This window comes from Oncorhynchus gorbuscha, linkage group LG03 (assembly GCF_021184085.1).
Source record: "Oncorhynchus gorbuscha isolate QuinsamMale2020 ecotype Even-year linkage group LG03, OgorEven_v1.0, whole genome shotgun sequence".
Lineage (NCBI taxonomy): Eukaryota > Metazoa > Chordata > Actinopteri > Salmoniformes > Salmonidae > Oncorhynchus > Oncorhynchus gorbuscha.
Genome location: NC_060175.1, coordinates 22779401 through 22796576, shown reverse-complemented (window position 1 = coordinate 22796576; position 17176 = coordinate 22779401). Strand labels below are relative to the sequence as shown.

At 44.0% G+C, this 17176-nt stretch overlaps 1 protein-coding gene across 4 annotated transcripts in view; it reads left to right on the top strand.

Moving 5' to 3' along the window:
• Nucleotides 1-13874, top strand: part of LOC124028524 (F-box only protein 42-like) — a 42474-nt gene extending 28600 nt beyond the window's left edge. For all 4 annotated transcript variants that reach the window (XM_046340588.1, XM_046340582.1, XM_046340578.1 and 1 more), the window contains exons 6-10: nucleotides 9505-9615; nucleotides 9898-9994; nucleotides 11607-11663; nucleotides 11784-11900; nucleotides 12029-13874. In XM_046340588.1, coding sequence (XP_046196544.1) covers nucleotides 9505-9615; nucleotides 9898-9994; nucleotides 11607-11663; nucleotides 11784-11900; nucleotides 12029-13069 — 1423 coding nt within the window. In that variant the 3' untranslated portion in view covers nucleotides 13070-13874. The remainder of the gene's footprint in view (nucleotides 1-9504; nucleotides 9616-9897; nucleotides 9995-11606; nucleotides 11664-11783; nucleotides 11901-12028) is intronic.
• The last annotated feature ends 3302 nt before the right edge of the window (nucleotides 13875-17176 follow it).

The following is a 17176-nucleotide window of genomic DNA, read 5'->3' as shown; positions in this document are numbered from 1 at the left end:
TCTGGGAACATCAGAAGGTGGGGGGAAATGAACTATATTCTGGTAATCCGACCAATTGGACATATGCGGTGGTACTTAATGAATATGATGTCAGTTCGGTTGTCATCTGAGACATTCACATCAAATGTATTTATATAGCCCTTCGTACATCAGCTGATATCTCAAAGTGCTGTACAGAAACCCAGCCTAAAACCCCAAACAGCAAGCAATGCAGGTGTAGAAAGGCCAAAACCTAGGAAGAAACCTAGAGAGGAACCAGGCTATGTGGGGTGGCCAGTCCTCTTCTGGCTGTGGCAGGTGGAGATTATAACAACATGGCCAAGATGTTCAAATATTCATAAATGACCAGCATGGTCGAATAATAATAATAAGGCAGAACAGTTGAAACTGGAGCAGCAGCACAGTCAGGTGGACTGGGGACAGCAAGGAGTCATCATATCAGGTAGTCCTGGGGCACGGTCCTAGGGCTCAGGTCCTCCGAGAGAGAGAAAGAAAGAGAGAATTAGAGAGAGCATATGTGGGGTGGCCAGTCCTCTACTGGCTGTGCCGGGTGGACATTATAACAGAACATGGCCAAGATGTTCAAATGTTCATAAATGACCAGCATGGTCGAATAATAATAATAAGGCAGAACAGTTGAAACTGGAGCAGCAGCATGGCCAGGTGGACTGGGGACAGCAAGGAGTCATCATGTCAGGTAGTCTTGGGACATGGTCCTAGGGCTCAGGTCAGTTAACTGGAGCAGCAGCGTGGACTGGGGACAGCAAGGAGTCATCATGTCAGGTAGTCCTGGGGCATGGTCCTAGGGCTCAAGTCCTCCGAGAGAGAGAAAGAAAGAGAGAAGGAGAGAATTAGAGAACGCACACTTAGATTCACACAGGACACCGAATAGGACAGGAGAGGTACTCCAGATATAACAAACTGACCCTAGCCCCCCCGACACAAACTACTGCAGCATAAATACTGGAGGCTGAGACAGGAGGGGTCAGGAGACACTGTGGCCCCATCCGAGGACACACCCGGAAAGGGCCAAACAGGAAGGATATAACCCCACCCACTTTGCCAAAGCACAGCCCCCACACCACTAGAGGGATATCTTCAACCACCAACTTACCATCCTGAGACAAGGCTGAGTATAGCCCACAAAGATCTCCGCCACGGCACAACACAAGGGGGTGGAGCCAACCCAGACAGGATGACCACCACAGTGAATCAACCCACTCAGGTGACGCACCCCCTCCAGGGACGGCATGAGAGAGCCCCAGTAAGCCAGTGACTCAGGCCCTGTAATAGGGTTAGAGGCAGAGAATCCCAGTGGAAAGAGGGGAACCGGCCAGGCAGAGACAGCAAGGGCGGTTCGTTGCTCCAGAGCCTTTCCGTTCACCTTCCCACTCCTGGGCCAGACTACACTCAATCATATGACCCACTGAAGAGATGAGTCTTCAGTAAAGACTTAAAAGGTTGAGACAGAGTTTGCGTCTCTGAAATGGGTAGGCAGACCGTTCCATAAAAATGGAGCTCTATAGGAGAAAGCCCTGCCTCCAGCTGTTTGCTTAGAAATTCTAGGGACAATTAGGAGGCCTGCGTCTTGTGACCGTAGCGTACGTGTAGGTATGTACGGCAGGACCAAATCGGGGAGATAGGTAGGAGCAAGCCCATGTAATGCTTTGTAGGTTAGCAGTAAAACCTTGAAATCAGCCCTTGCTTTGACAGGAAGCCAGTGTAGAGAGGCTAGCACTGGAGTAATATGATTAAAAAAAATTGGTTCTAGTCAGGATTCTAGCAGCCGTATTTAGCACTAATTGAAGTTTATTTAGTGCTTTATCCGGGTAGCCGGAAAGTAGAGCATTGCAGTAGTCTAACCTAGAAGTGACAAAAGCATGGATTCATTTTTCTGCATAATTTTTGGACAAAGTTTCTGATTTTTGCATTGTTACGTAGATGGAAAAAAACTGTCCTTGAAATGGTCTTGATATGTTCTTCAAAAGAGAGATCAGGGTCCAGAGTAACGCAGAGGTCCTTCACAGTTTTATTTGAGACGACTGTACAACCATTAAGATTAATTGTCAGATTCAACAGAAGAGCTCTGTTTCTTGGGACCTAGAACAAGCATCTCTGTTTTGTCCGAGTTTAATAGTAGAAAGTTTGCAGCCATCCACTTATGTCTGAAACGCATGCTTCTAGCGAGGGCAATTTTGGGGCTTCACCATGTTTCATTGAAAAGTACAGCTGTGTGTCATCCGCATAGCAGTGAAAGTTAACATTATGTTTTCGAATAACATCCCCAAGAGGTAAAATATATAGTTCAAACAATAGTGGTCCTAAAACGGAACCTTGAGGAACACCGAAATTTACAGTTGATTTGTCAGAGGACAAACCATTCACAGAGACAAACTGATATCTTTCAGACAGATAAGATCTAAACCAGGCCAGAACATGTCCGTGTACATTTCCAATCTCTCCAAAAGAATGTGGTGATCGATGGTATCAAAAGCAGCACTAAGGTCTAGGAGCACGAGGACAGATGCAGAGCCTCGGTCCGATGCCATTAAAATGTCATTTACCACCTTCACAAGTGCCGTCTCAGTGCTATGATGGGGTCTAAAACCAGACTGAAGCATTTCCTTCAGGAAGGCAGTGAGTTGCTGCGCAACAGCCTTCTCTAAAAATTGAGAGGAATGGAAGATTCGATATAGGCCGATAGTTTATATTTTCTGGGTCAAGGTTTGGCTTTTTCAAGAGAGGCTTTACTACTGCCACTTTTTTAGTGAGTTTGGTACACATCCGGTGGATAGAGAGCCGTTTATTATGTTCAACATAGGAGGGCCAAGCACAGGAAGCAGCTCTTTCAGTAGTTTAGTTGGAATAGGGTCAAGTATGCAGCTTGAAGGTTTAGAGGCCATGATTATTTTCATCATTGTGTCAAGAGATATAGTACTAAAACACTTGAGCGTCTCTCTTGCTCCTAGGTCCCGGCAGAGTTGTGCAGACTCAGGACAACTGAGGTTTGGAGGAATACGCAGGTTTAAAGAGGAGTCCGTAATTTGCTTTCTAATAATCATAATCTTTTCCTCAAAGAAGTTCATGAATTTATCACAGCTAAAGTGAAAGTCATCCTTTCTTGGGGAATGCTGCTCATCAATGATAAGATGACATAAACTCTACAGTGGAAAGTCTACAGATCAGAGTTATCGGATTCACATGGAATTGTTGTTCAATTTAAATGTTTGAATATGAAATTATTCGTGATGGAATGAAATGTGATTTTAGCTTCTAAAATGTGAGATTTGAGTTTTCATAAGGTAGGGCTTTGCTCAATCAGTGGCCCGCACCTGTGAAGGGACATGGGCTATAAAACTTTTCAAACACGCCCTCCTCTCCCTTCCTATATAAAGCCTTGACGACGATGTGGGGACGACGGTCCGATGTCAGAATGATTCAGATAATAACTACAGAACGAAGCCAACATCAGCGTGAGCTTTGGTTGCGAATGGTATGAACTTTGAACTCTTATTCACTACATAAGTGATACCTCCTAGCCATTGAGTTAGCAACAGCCGCTGCAAACGAGGGTTAAGAAGGAACAGACAGAGTATCCCGTCTATCACACAACGACGTTACTACAACGTATCCAATTGACAACCAGAGACATTCTTCAAAGGACTCCTTCCATCTACCACCAACCTACCGAAGCGCAACTCAGAGTAAATATTTATTGCATTTTCCTTTTCCAAATGGCTGGTAATTTAGAATGCATAAGATACGGTATTTACGATAGCAGAGCTTCGCCCTTTGTTCCTCAGTCTTCCCGCTCTTTCACTCAAACCCAGCCCCTTTTCTTTTGTGTAACAAGCTGTCATATCTGTTCCGCCCGCTAGGGACGTTTTCCTTTATGACGTAATTTGTAATCATGTTATGATTTAATTCTGTGTAATTCTGTGTGATTAGTTAGATATTTAGTAAATAAATAATTAAACCCAATTTTATATTGCTAATTCAACTTGTTAGCCAGGGTTTGTGCAGATAAGCAAGAATTTACAACTTTCAGATGAGACTGAATTAAGATGACGATTAATATTGACTGCTATTGATGTAAAATATTACTAGGTCTTTAAGAGTTTATTCGGGAAGATAACAGCTCTATAAATATTATTTATTGGTGCCCAACTCTGAGCTATTCATGTAAATGTAATTAACTAATCAGGTAATATTAACCTCTTACCTCCACCCGACACGCAGGCGTCCCATCTGGAAATGCAAATGAACTACGCTAAATTCTAATAGCACTCGTTAAAACTCAAACGTTCATTAAAACACACATGCAGGGTACTGAATTAAAGCTACACTTGTTGTGAATCCAGCCAACAAATCAGATTTTTAAAATGATTTTCGGCGAAAGCATGAGAAGCTATTATTTATATGCCATTTAGCAGACGCTTTTATCCAAAGCGACTTACAGTCATGTGTGCATACATTCTACGTATGGGTGGTCCCGGGGATCGAACCCACTACCCTGGCGTTACAAGCGCCATGCTCTACCAACTGAGCTACAGAAGGATCTGATAGCATGCAACACCCCTAAAGACCCACAGGGGACGTAAACAAAATAATTAGCATAGTCGGCGCTACACAAAATGCAGAAATAAAATATAAAACATTCATTACCTTTAACGATCTTCTTTGTTGGCACTCCTAGATGTCCCATAAACATCACTATTGGGTATTTTTTTCCGATTAAATCGGTCCATATATAGCCTAGATATCGATCTATGAAGACTGTGTGATCAAGGAAAAAAACAGCGTTTTATAACGCAACGTCATTTTTTTTAATTAAAAAAGTTGACGATAAACTTTCACAAAACACTTCGAAATACTTTTGTAATGCAACTTTAGGTATTAGTAAACGTTAATAAACGATCAAATTGATCACGGGGCGATGTATATTCTATAGCTCTACGTCTAGAAATAATGTCCGGATAAATCTCAACCAAAATATCCTGTTGGAGACCGGAAGAAATGGGCTGTCTCTTGTTCGTTTGACCAAGAAACAAATCCTAGGCAAATGACAAGACTGTTGACATCGTGTGGAAGCTGTAGGTATTGCAACCTCGGCTCCAGGTAATGTGGTTTCTATTCAACAATACATTCAAGTGGCGCATTGATATATTTTCCAGTTTTCAGTGATCAGATTTTCCTGCGCTTTTTGATGAAACGCACGTTCTGTTATAGTCACAGCCGTGATTTAACCAGTTTTAGAAACGTCTGAGTGTTTTCTATCCACACATACTAATCATATGCATATACTATATTCCTGGCATGAGTAGCAGGACGCTGAAATGTTGCGCGATCTTTAACAGAATGTTCGAAAAAGTAGGGGGTATGATCAACAGGTTAATGACGGAGAAATTATCTTATAGAATAGCATGACATATCACTTAATCCGGCATAGCCAAAGACACGACACTAGCTAGCCACATGTAGCTAGCTATGTTAAATCCCCTATGCACATTTCAACAGCTCTTTGCTTGTGCATTATAGTGTGCAAATGCATGCTTGCTAGCGTCAGAATAATTCACCAGTTTCGAACATCCAGAAAAAATTCAAGTATGCTCCTTCTCCTGTCTTGACATTTGAATCCAAATGTGTACTGATCAACAGTGCCAAACTAACAACTCATTGTATATGTCTGGATCTGGATGCTGGACTTGCCCATGTGTTGGATATTTGTCAACAACTAATGCCCCACCAAACCTGGATTATATAATTGCATAGAATGTGTAGAATCTGTATAGGATGCTTTAGGCTAGAAACAAGCTGTAAAATGCACAAGAAAGACGCGGCTATGGTGAACATGGGGATATATTTTAGACTCTGTGGCTGAGTTATACAACCTTCAAAAGTCAATGATCTCAAACCGTTTTCTTTTACACAGAACAAAAATATAAACACAACTTGCAACAATTTCAAAGATTTTACTGAGACCGTTCATATAAGGAAATCAGTCAATTTAAATATATGTAGTAGGCCCTAATCTATTAATTTCACATCACTTGGAATAGGGAGATGCATCTGTTGGTCACAGATACCTTAAATAAAAAGGTAGGGGCATGGATCAGTTGAAACCAGTCAGTATCTGGTGTGACCACCATTTTCCTCATGCAGCGCAACACATCTCCTTTGGATAAAGTTTATCAGGCTGTTGATTGTGGCCTGTGGTATGTTGTCCCACTCCTCTTCAATGGCTGTGAAAAATGGCTGGATATTCTGTGGGAACTGGAACATGCTGTCATACATGTCGATCCAGAGCAACCCAATGAGTGACGTCAGGTGAGTATGCTGCCATGGAATAAGTGGGACATTTTCAGCTTCCAGGATTTGTGTACAGATCCTTGCGACAAGGTGTCGTGCTTCATCATGCTGAAACATGAGGTGATGGTGGCAGATTAATGGCACAACAGTGGGCCTCAGGATCTCGTCATTCAAATTGCCATTGATAAAATTCCATTGTGTTCGTTCTCTGTAGCTTATGCCTGCCCATACCATAACCCCCCTGCCACCATGGGGCACTCTGTTCACAACGTTGACATTAGCAAACCGCTCGCCCACACGACGCCATAGAAGGTGTCTGAAATCTGCCTGGTAAAATTGAAACCAGGTATCATCCGTGAAGAGCACAATCTCCAGCATGCCAGTGGTCATCGAAGGGGAGCATTTACCGAATTGCAGTCAGGTCAAGACCCTGGTGAGGACGATGGGCACGCAGATGAGCTTCCCTGAGATGGTTTCTGACAGTTTGTGCAGAAATTCTAAAGTTGTGCAAACCCACAACAGGTGGCTGGTCTTAGACGATCCCGCAGGTGAAGAAGCCAGATGTGGAAGTCCTGGCCTGTCATGGTTACACGTGGTTGTGAGTTCGGTTGGACGTACTGTCAAATTCTCTAAAAGCACATTGGTAGAGAAATGAACATTCAACATTCAATTCTCTGGCAACCGCTCTGGGGACATTCCAGCAGTCAGCTTGCCAGTTGCACGCTCCCTCAAAACTGTGGCGTTGTGTGACAAAACTGCACATTTTAGAGTGGCCTTTTATTGTCCCCAGCACAAAGTGCACCTGTGTAATGATCATGCTGTTTAATCAGCTTCTAGATACGTCACACTTGTCAGGTGGATGGATTATCTTGGCAAAGGAGAAACGCTCACTAACAGGGATGTAAACAAATTTGTGTACTTCCTTTTAGAAAATACGTTTTTTGTGCATATGGAACATTTCTGGGATATTTTATTTCAGCTCATGAAACATGGAATCAAGATTTTACATGATATTGCATTTAGTCTTGTTTAGTATTGTTAGGTTCTCATTTTTCAGAGTAAATAACTCATGGCCACTAGAGAAGCGTAACAAAGTGTAATTCTTCCCAAAGGGTCGTTACAGCTGTAATTCAGAAAAAACATTTCACACCAGCACTGATCTTTAACGCTGTCTCCACAACTGAACAGCCAATGCATCCCTGTTGCTAGACAGAACCTTAGTGATCTCTGTTCTTCCTCACTTCATCTGACCTGACCTCTACCCCAAAGTGCTCACTCCTCCCCAACTCAAGGCTGTCATGGTTATTGATACCAGACTGTCTCTTCTCCTCCCAGAGGATCCCTGATGGCTAACAATAACATGCTGACATAATGTAAACACTATACTACATTACCCTCTCTTCCTCAGTGACATTGTTAGTTTCTCAGATCTCCACCTGTCTCCCCTTATCAATGTCTGCCACATGTAATCACTTCCCTGCACTCAACACATTCCAAGATTAGTTGCACCCACTATCTACCTTCCTCCTATAACCCTTAACTACTGGTGTAGACCCTCTACCTTAGCCCTCCATCAGTGACATGAAAAAGTAACATTTAATTTTCTCAGAACCCAACAGTATACATCGTTTTCAATGGAAATTGAGTCATATTTTACTGTTACAATCAATTGAGCTATTCACCTTCTGAAAACAGACAATTACTTTTGACTATCCATGGCAAATTCTACACATACTTTTAATAGTTCAAAACAGATTTCAGCTGGCAAAAGCCAGCAGACCAGGGTTTAAACTAGCAACCCTTGCAGTTATGCAAGCACACAAACCTGTACCATTAAGGCCCAGACCTTTTGGCAGATGACACATTTAAATGTTACAATAGCACTGCCAATGACAGACTTTTGGTTGCTTCAGAAAAATCAGGCTTTGCATGTGGAAATGTTGTATAATTCACCTTTAACAGAAAATCACCTTCCGGTGCAAAAATCATGGAAACGCAACTGTTTTAAGTGAGAAGTAGGTATTGGTCTGAAGCTGAAAAAGAAAGGAAATTCATGTGAGCACCACAATGCCTACTCCACCCGTGCTTTACCAGGGGTTTTCAGCACCCAGCTTTGCCCTACTACACTATGTTGATCAATTGTACTTCAAACAATGTATATGCAGGCTGCTTAGGATTCAAACTTCTCAAACGGCCTACTTCGTACTCTTCAGAGGAATAATATACTTTAGTGTCCTGCTGTATCTCTTTTTAGATGTAGTCCTATTGTAAATGTGTATTGTAGCTTTAAATACATACACAACTTTAAGATATATATTCCTTAGACAGAGGTAATGAACAGATCAGCACAACAATTAATAAAACAGGACCATATTTGCAAAACAAGTGTTTCTGAATTTATGTCAATATTACACAGCTAACGGTTACAGAAATCCAGAATGCAGACAGGCTCTGTAGACCTCTATAAATTAGTGACTGTGTCCATCACACTTATGTTGGGCACCTACTGACCAAAAAAAATGTATTGCTAAAATAAAGGTTTTAGGAAATACACAGGCGCAACTACTACAATATAAAACCGCTCACTCAAATAATAAAAACAGCTTGAAAAAGTAGTGGAATGTTTTCTTTATACCTTTTATTTAACTACGGTAAGTCAGTTAAGAACCAATTCTTATTTTCAATGACTGCCTAGGAACAGCCTTGTTCAGGGGCAGAACGACAGATTTGTACCTTGTCAGCTCAGGGATATGAACTTGCAACCTTTCAGTTACTAGTTCAACGCTCTAACCACTAGGCTACGCTGCCACCCCAATTAGTGTTTAGTGTGATTAGATAAGTGCGCGTGTGTGAAGAATCCAATACTTTAACTTGTATTCAGTACAAATCACATTATTATGGAGGCACCTCCTCTAAGAGTATGAATTAGGCTGTTTGAGAAGGTTTAAATCCTAAGCTACCTGCATGTACAATAGACCAACATAGCTACTGTAGTAGGTCAAAGTTGTGTGCTGGAAAATCTTGGTAGAGCATGGGTGGAATAACATTGTGGGGCTTGTGAATTTCCTTTTTCTTCAGACCAATGTCTGCTTCTCACTTAATTATACTTATAGCCTTACCTAGCCATCAGTGCTTGGTCTTTTATCACTTTACCCTCATCTAGCTAAGCCCGTAAACTTCTCCATGTGCCCTCAGGTGGAACTGCATCGTGACAACCCAAGGACCCCTACCCATGGCCGGTCACTCCTCCTCCGTCATAGGGAGCGTCATGGTGGTGTTTGGAGGGTCGCTAGGGGCCCGCCAAATGTATGTCATTACTTTGAGGAGCTTTTACCTTTTGAGTTTTCTGCACATTTTACTATGCTGTGCCAAACCAGACATTACAATGGAACAACCTGACACAGTTCAAACTTAAACTTAAAATAAATACAGTTGTGGTGTAGGGAGACTATGTTCAAAGGATGTAATGTGAATGTTTTGAAAGTAAAGGGAAATCATGTCATTAAACTGTTTGTCTGTGAATCTGTCAAGGTGTGTGTGCTTTTGGCTCACTGTGTCCCCCTGCTCTCTCCACTGGTCCCTAATCAGGAGTAACGAGGTGTGGGTTCTGGATCTGGAGCAGTGGTCCTGGTCCAAGCCCACCATCTCCGGGCCCTCCCCACACCCACGAGGAGGCCAGTCTCAGGTCAGGATGATGTTTTTCCTTCACACCTTCTCCCCTCAATACCTCCATCACCCTCTACATATCTCAATTCCTGTATTTCCACCACACACCCTCCATATCCCCATCATGCAGTATTTCAGATTATTTAGTAAATACACTACCATTCAAACGTTTGGGGTCAGTTATAAATGTCCTTGTTTTTGAAAGAAAAGCACATTTGTGTTCTTTATAATATCAAATTGATCCAAAATACATTGTAGATGAAATTGCAGTTTCTTTTTATGGAATATCTACAGAGGCCCATTATCAGCAACCATCACTCCTGTGTTCCAATGGCACGTTGTTAGCTAATCCAAGTTTGTCATTTTAAAAGGCTAATTGATTATTAGAAAACCCTTTTGCAATTATGTTAACACAGCTGAAAACTGTAGGTCTGATTAAAGAAGCTATAAAACTGGCCTTCAGACTAGTTGAGTATCTGAAGCATCAGCATTTGTGGGTTCGATTACAGGCTCAAATGGCCAGAAACAAAGAACTTTCTTCTGAAACTCATCAGTCTATTCTTGTTCTGCGAAATTAAGGCTATTCCATGTGTTAAATTGGCAAGAAACTGAAAAATCTCGTACAACGATGTGTACTACTCAGCGCAAACTGTCTCTAACCAGAATAGAAAGAGTAGTAGGCCCTGGTGCACAACTGTGCAAGAGGACAAGTACATTGGTGTCTAGTTTGAGAAAAATGCGTCTCACAAGTCCTAAATTGGCAGCTTCATTAAATAGTACCCGCAAAACACCAGTCTCAATGTCAACAGTGAAGAGGCGACTCTGGGATGCTGGCCTTCTGGGCAGAGTTGCAAAGAAAAAGACATATCTCAGACTGGCCAATAAAAATAAACGTTTAAAATGGGCAAAAGAACAGACACTGGACAGAGGAATTCTGCCTAGAAGGCCAGCATCCCAGAGTTGGCTCTTCACAGAAAACACCAGTTTCAACATCAACAGTGAAGGTAGTACACAGCATTGTACGAGATCTTCAGTTTCTTGGCAATTTCTCGCAAGGAATAGCCTTCATTTCTCAGAACAAGAATAGACTGACGAGTTTCAGAAGAAAGTTCTTTGTTTCTGGTCATTTTGAGCCTGTAATCGAACCCAGAAATGCTGATGCTCCAGATACTCAACTAGTTTAAAGAAGGCTACTTTTATTGCTTCTTTAATCAGAACAACAGTTTCAGCTGTGCTAACATCAATGCAAAAGGGTTTTCTAATGATCAATTAGCCTTTTAAAATTATACATTTGGATTAGCTAATACAATGTTTAATTGGAACACAGGAGTGATGGTTGCTGATAATGGGCTTTTGTACGCCAACGTAGATATTCCATTAAAAATCAGCCGTTTCCAGCTACAATGGTCATTTACAACATGAACGATGTCTGCACTGTATTTTTGATCAATTTTATGTTATTTTAATGGGCAAAATGTGCTCTTTTTTTTTTTAAACAAGGACATTTCTAATTGACCTCAAACTTTTGAAAGGGATCTGTCTGTGTTTTTACAGGGAATACAAGTTACCTTTTTGTGGCTCGTAAAGATGGTTATCTACATGTTTTAAATGTATTTTCTCCACTCTCACAGATTGTGATTGACAACAAGACTCTTCTTATTCTGGGAGGCTGTGGAGGCCCTAATGCAGTGAGAGCCTATGTTCTCTAATGAAAGGCAGCATTATTATTGTCCATGTATAAAAACCTCTGCCCTCTTGTTTTGCTGTTTGTGACTTTGCACCTCCCTTCTCTCTCATGTCCCTGCTAGCTGCTGAAAGATGCCTGGCTCCTGCACATGGGTGCCCCACCGTGGACATGGCAGCAGCTGAGGGTGGAGAACGACGACCATGGAGCCCCAGAACTGTGGTGCCACCCTGCTTGCAGGGTATGTGTGGCTCTCTCATCTATCCCCTGTCTCACTGCACTAAACACTGTTGGGATATTGTTTTGTAGGTTTACTTTCATCTCAACTTCCTTCATTGTTTTCTGTCGTCCATCCCACGCTCTCTCCAGGTTGGACAGTGTGTGGTGGTGTTCTCCCAGGCTCCGTCTGGCCGTGCGCCACTCAGCCCCAGCCTGAACTCTCGGCCCTCCCCCATCAGTGCCTCTCCTGGCCCCCTGGGTCCAGAGCCCCCCTCGCTGCGCTCCCAGTCCCCTTTAAGGAGCGGCGCCGCCGGGGTCGTCCTGGGGGCTGTTGAGGAGGCCCCCTGTGTGAACGGCCGCTGGGGGACACTGAGACCACGTCCCTCGGCCAGAGGGGGTGCCAGAGAGGGTAGCCCCGGCTCCTCCTCTCAACAGCCATCCCCCTCCCAGGGGCCTGACAGCCCGCCTCTGCCCTCCCTCCATCCTCTACTCAACGGTTCATCCCCCTCTCCCCGGACCAGCCCTGCCCAGGATGCCTCCCCGCCCTCTCGCCCCCCTGTCTCCTCGGACTACGGCTGGGAGTCTCCCCCCTCAGCCACCCACCCCCTTTCTGAGGTACCCAGCACTAACGGCGTGCACACGCCTCCACCTGCCCCTGGCTCCCCACGCACTCCCCCGGGGGCCGTGTCCCCCGCAGCCCTGAGACGAGGCCTGGAGGCTGTCAAAAACCTGTCCTCTTCATCCTCCTCAAACCCCTTGTCCCAAGGAGCTGCTTCAGGAGGAAGTGGGGGAGGAGTGGCTTCAGCAGGAACATCCCCCTCTTCCAGCCCGCCACAGGCTGCTGCTGCCGGTTCTGATGGACACTCCATCCCGCCTATTGCACGGCGGCTTGGTCACCACCCTCCCCAGAGCCTGAACGTGGGCAAGCCCCTGTACCAGTCGCTCAATTGCAAGCCCATGCAGATGTATGTCCTGGACGTGTCCCGAGCCAAAGCAGCCGGTCTCGTCTCCTGGAGGGTTTACGGGAACGGCACCCCCGCTGCCGTCACAGGCCCTCCCGAGACCAGCCTTCACACAGTGGTCCAGGGTAGGGGCGAGCTCATCATATTCGGGGGCCTGATGGACAAGAAGCAGAACGTGAAGTACTACCCTAAAACCAACGCCTTGTACTTTGTGCGCGCTAAGAGGTAATGCAGCGATGGATGGGTTTGTGAGTGACGCCAAAGTGTTTGCTAGGTAACGGACGATCAAGCCATCCTAACCCATACAAGGGAAGTCAAACAAGGCCTTTTTCCTCTACCGCTGAGGATCGTGGGAAAAGAATGTGTCACACTAATTCTTGACGTTCCTTTCCCCTCTCACACTAACTTCTCCCTCTACCCCCATCTTCCTATCACATAACTTAAAAGAAAATAACATTTCAGACAGTACATTTAATAAGACACTTGAGGATGTTGTTGCTATAATGGTGACTGTTGGATGAATGGGCATCCTGACCTCCCAACTTGTGTGTGTGTGTGTGTGTGTATGTGTGTGTGTGTGTGTGTGTGTGTGTGTGTGTGTGTGTGTGTGTGTGTGTGTGTGTGTGTGTGTGTGTGTGTGTGTGTGTGTGTGTGTGTGTGTGTGTGTGTGTGTGTGTGACGAAGGTTGGTCAAATGGCCTGAGTGGACAGCAGTTCATCCCAAAATATGTAGACAGTTTCTTTTCCTCTTTGGTCGCCCCGCTTTGAACTTACTGAAAGAAAAGAAAATGGAACGAGCCTTGCGCTTGCTTACGAGGGCGCAACAGTGGACAACTGACTACCTTGCTTTTTTTTAATCACTCTTTCAGCCTGCATTGTTTACATTGGAAACTGTGTGAGTGTGTGTAATAGCATGGATGTTGGTGTGTGTGTGGTGTAAATGCATGTTGATGGTTGTTTAGGGGGGGCTCGGGAGGTTGCTGCAGTGTACTGTGTAAGCATAATAAAACAATAAAGGCCTCCATGTCTTAAGTGTCAGGTTGTGTTTTTATGTATTGTTTATTAATTCCTGACTGGACTATAGTTAACTGAGGTTCCAGGTCTAAATCCTGCATTTATTGTAAGAATGAAAACCACCTCACAGCTTTTGTACATGATTGCACTCCTGCTCTTTTCACAATCTATACACCAATGATCTGATTGTGATGACATCACCTGTGTTGAAAATAGTGGTGAGAGTTATCACAAATAGCCTAGCACACACAGTGCTCATAAAATGATCTTGATTTTTATCTTGGCACTAGAGGTGTAGTTCTTCTCGGAGACATTAATCAACCTTCGGTGGAGCGGCTAAGCTGATTTGTATCCTGAAAGTATTTTGATTCTGGGCCATCACATATTTGGCTAACATCTTACAAAATAAAGGTTACAAATAAAATAAACCTTTAGACTTGAGATTGTTTGTAGGGGTGCCAGGTAGGTTCTACCTACCAGAGAAAATATTGAGTTCTCCTTTCTTTGGGAGGAAATGAGTCCCATCTGATCCGTCAAGTCTACACCAATACAAAGGACTCATGTAAAAGTCGGTATGGACATACACTTTTCATAAACCTTTACAACATTGGAAATAACTTAAACTGGGTTCTTTTTGCATTACCAACATAAACCATCACAGAACTGTGAGCTCTGGTTCCTCAAGAAACGTCCTGTACCTCTGGCCTAAGAGTCTAGCCCGGTAACGGAGTAGAGTGAACACACGTGACCTCAGTATTGCAATTGTCCGTTCATAAAGTGATGGGTAAACCCGGTCTCATTAATACAATCAGATTGCGATCAACTCTACCACACAACAATAAAGAGTCACATCTCTGTAGTCTTCACTACAACTTAAATCATCACGGTATACATCACACCAAAACAAATTGAATACCACATGCAAAAAGTTGTGGTCAGTCAGACAATCCAATTCGCCAACAGATCTCCAGCTGGGAAAGGCCACGAAGAAACAGCGGCGACCGACGTAGATTAGTAGTCAAACAATAGACATAAGTAGATCCTGCGACACGGCTACTGTACACACTTTTTTTTACTACAAACAAAATAAACTGTCTCTTAACGAACTTTCAAGCTGAGGGTTGTAGAGGACTGCTAATTCTTATGTAGGTGACATTACACTACTATAGCTGGGACAACGTATTTTCATAGTAAAACAGGTTGGGCCCCATACAGGATATCTCTCACACACACACTCACTTTGATCATCCAGAACACTGTCACAACAGGATACTCCTAGCCACAGGTGCTGGCCGGCAGTTCGGCCACAACTCCCCTGAAGATAGGGACGCACACACATTACACACGGACTCTTGAGGACAGGACAGGGACGCATACGCTCTTACACACTGACCCCAGAAGACAGGGACGACGCACATACAGTACACACATAGCTGCCGAGGACACCCAGATAAGACACCCACAGATTGGCAGAAAGCCTAGACTTAGAGACAAACTAGCACACACACATAATCTCCCTCCCAGCCGAACATTGTGTGACTGAAGATAGCGCACACACCAGATCTCCTTTTCAGCTGAACATGGTGTGACGACCAAGAACAGGCATGGCAGGATTCTACGATGACGGACAGACAACAGAGCCAATGCCGGATGACTACACCCCAGCCTGATCCAATCCGAAGATCCGATCTAGAAATCAACCTACTTTCTGTTGTGTATATGAAGCTTGTACTCACTGTTAGCAAGGTTCCTTTCTGCTAGTCTCTGATGAGCTAACAGAGGGGCCCGTATATACGCTGTACCAGATATCTTCACTCTGAATAAACCTGTCGCTTGTCGTACAATCTACCACCTTGTCTGAATCGATCCTTAACCGGCTCACCCTTCTACATATCCTTTTATCAACAGGGTAGAACACTTCCTCTCTCGCGCCACTGTCACAACCCCACTTGCGCAGCTGATGCTGGCTATTTAACAGGGAATTAAAGGCGAAGCCCTCTATTGGAAGGAGAAGCACTGAGACGGTTCAGACAAATTCAGGGCGGTCACAACACGACTGACAGGAACGACTCCTGGATCAATTTCCTGATATTCAGGCCCAAAACAAAGGATGGGATGTTTTGATGGCACACTATTGATACTGCACTAGCTAAAGTCTAGGCCTCTAGTGGCCCCTGCGGTTATAGCCAAATCAAATGAACGGGTATGGGAAACACGATAAACTAACACGTTGGCATTAAAAGAGTCATTTTGAAACAAAAGCTATGTTCTAAAAGAGACAGCTTGATTACAGTACAATGACTGCTAAATCATCTATTGCAGCATTTCCCCATTGTCAAGGTCATTCCCACATGAAACAATACTACAGTATACTGTAGAATACTACAGTTGTGACGACCCTCCCACTCTGTCTGCCGTATTCTGTCTTTGTTCTTGTTTCCTTATTAGGATGCCGGTGGGCGGAGTTGAGAGGGTCGTCAGCTACATGGGAAACACCTGGGCCAGGTGTCTCCCAGGATAAATAGACCTCTTCAACATTCATGGAAGAGACTCTCTCCATGCAGACACCTGTTGTAGATTGTGGTGTGGTTCTTGGTGGCCTTTTGTTTGTGTGCTTTGGCACCTTTCAACACCCTGCATTATCACATTCATGCATGCAAAACACTCACTTACACTACGGACTACTGATTACACACACCATTGGATATTTTCCTTAGTTGCTTTAGTTAATAAATATATCTTTTGTTACTCCTTATCTCCACGTTGTCTCCCTTTGTTACGGGCTTTGAGCCGGTTCGTGACAAGTGGGGGCTCGTCCGGGATCTTTGAACTATTGGTTTGGGAGACCGTGGAGGTACGTGTTTAGTTTGAATATGGTGTTTGAGTGTGATCGGCCCAGTATTGGTTGCCTTTGTTGTTTGGTTTGTGTGCTGCGTTGGAGAGAGTATAATGGTTAGTTTCCAGGCCCTGCCTAGCCTGAACTCTTGTTCTACTTTCTGTTGGGACGTCAGTCTGAAGTGAGTAATCTGCTGTGTACCTCGGTGGGAGATTTGGGTAGGGTAGTGGAACTTGCTACCCGGAGCTATAGCCTTTTTCCCCTGATAGGTTTAACGACGTGTTTCATTTTTTGGAATATGTTGGGCATGGTTAATGTTTGTTATTTTTGTGTGGTGTCTGTGGACTGAGCAGTTGTCTCGGGGGCACATCCGTGGCTTGGTGGAATTTGCCAGCATGCTGGGGAGTTCTATTTCCTTGCCAGCGGGCTACAGTGCGTAAATTCCCACCGCAAATCTGCACGAAGACTAGGGTTGAGTTATTGTAGG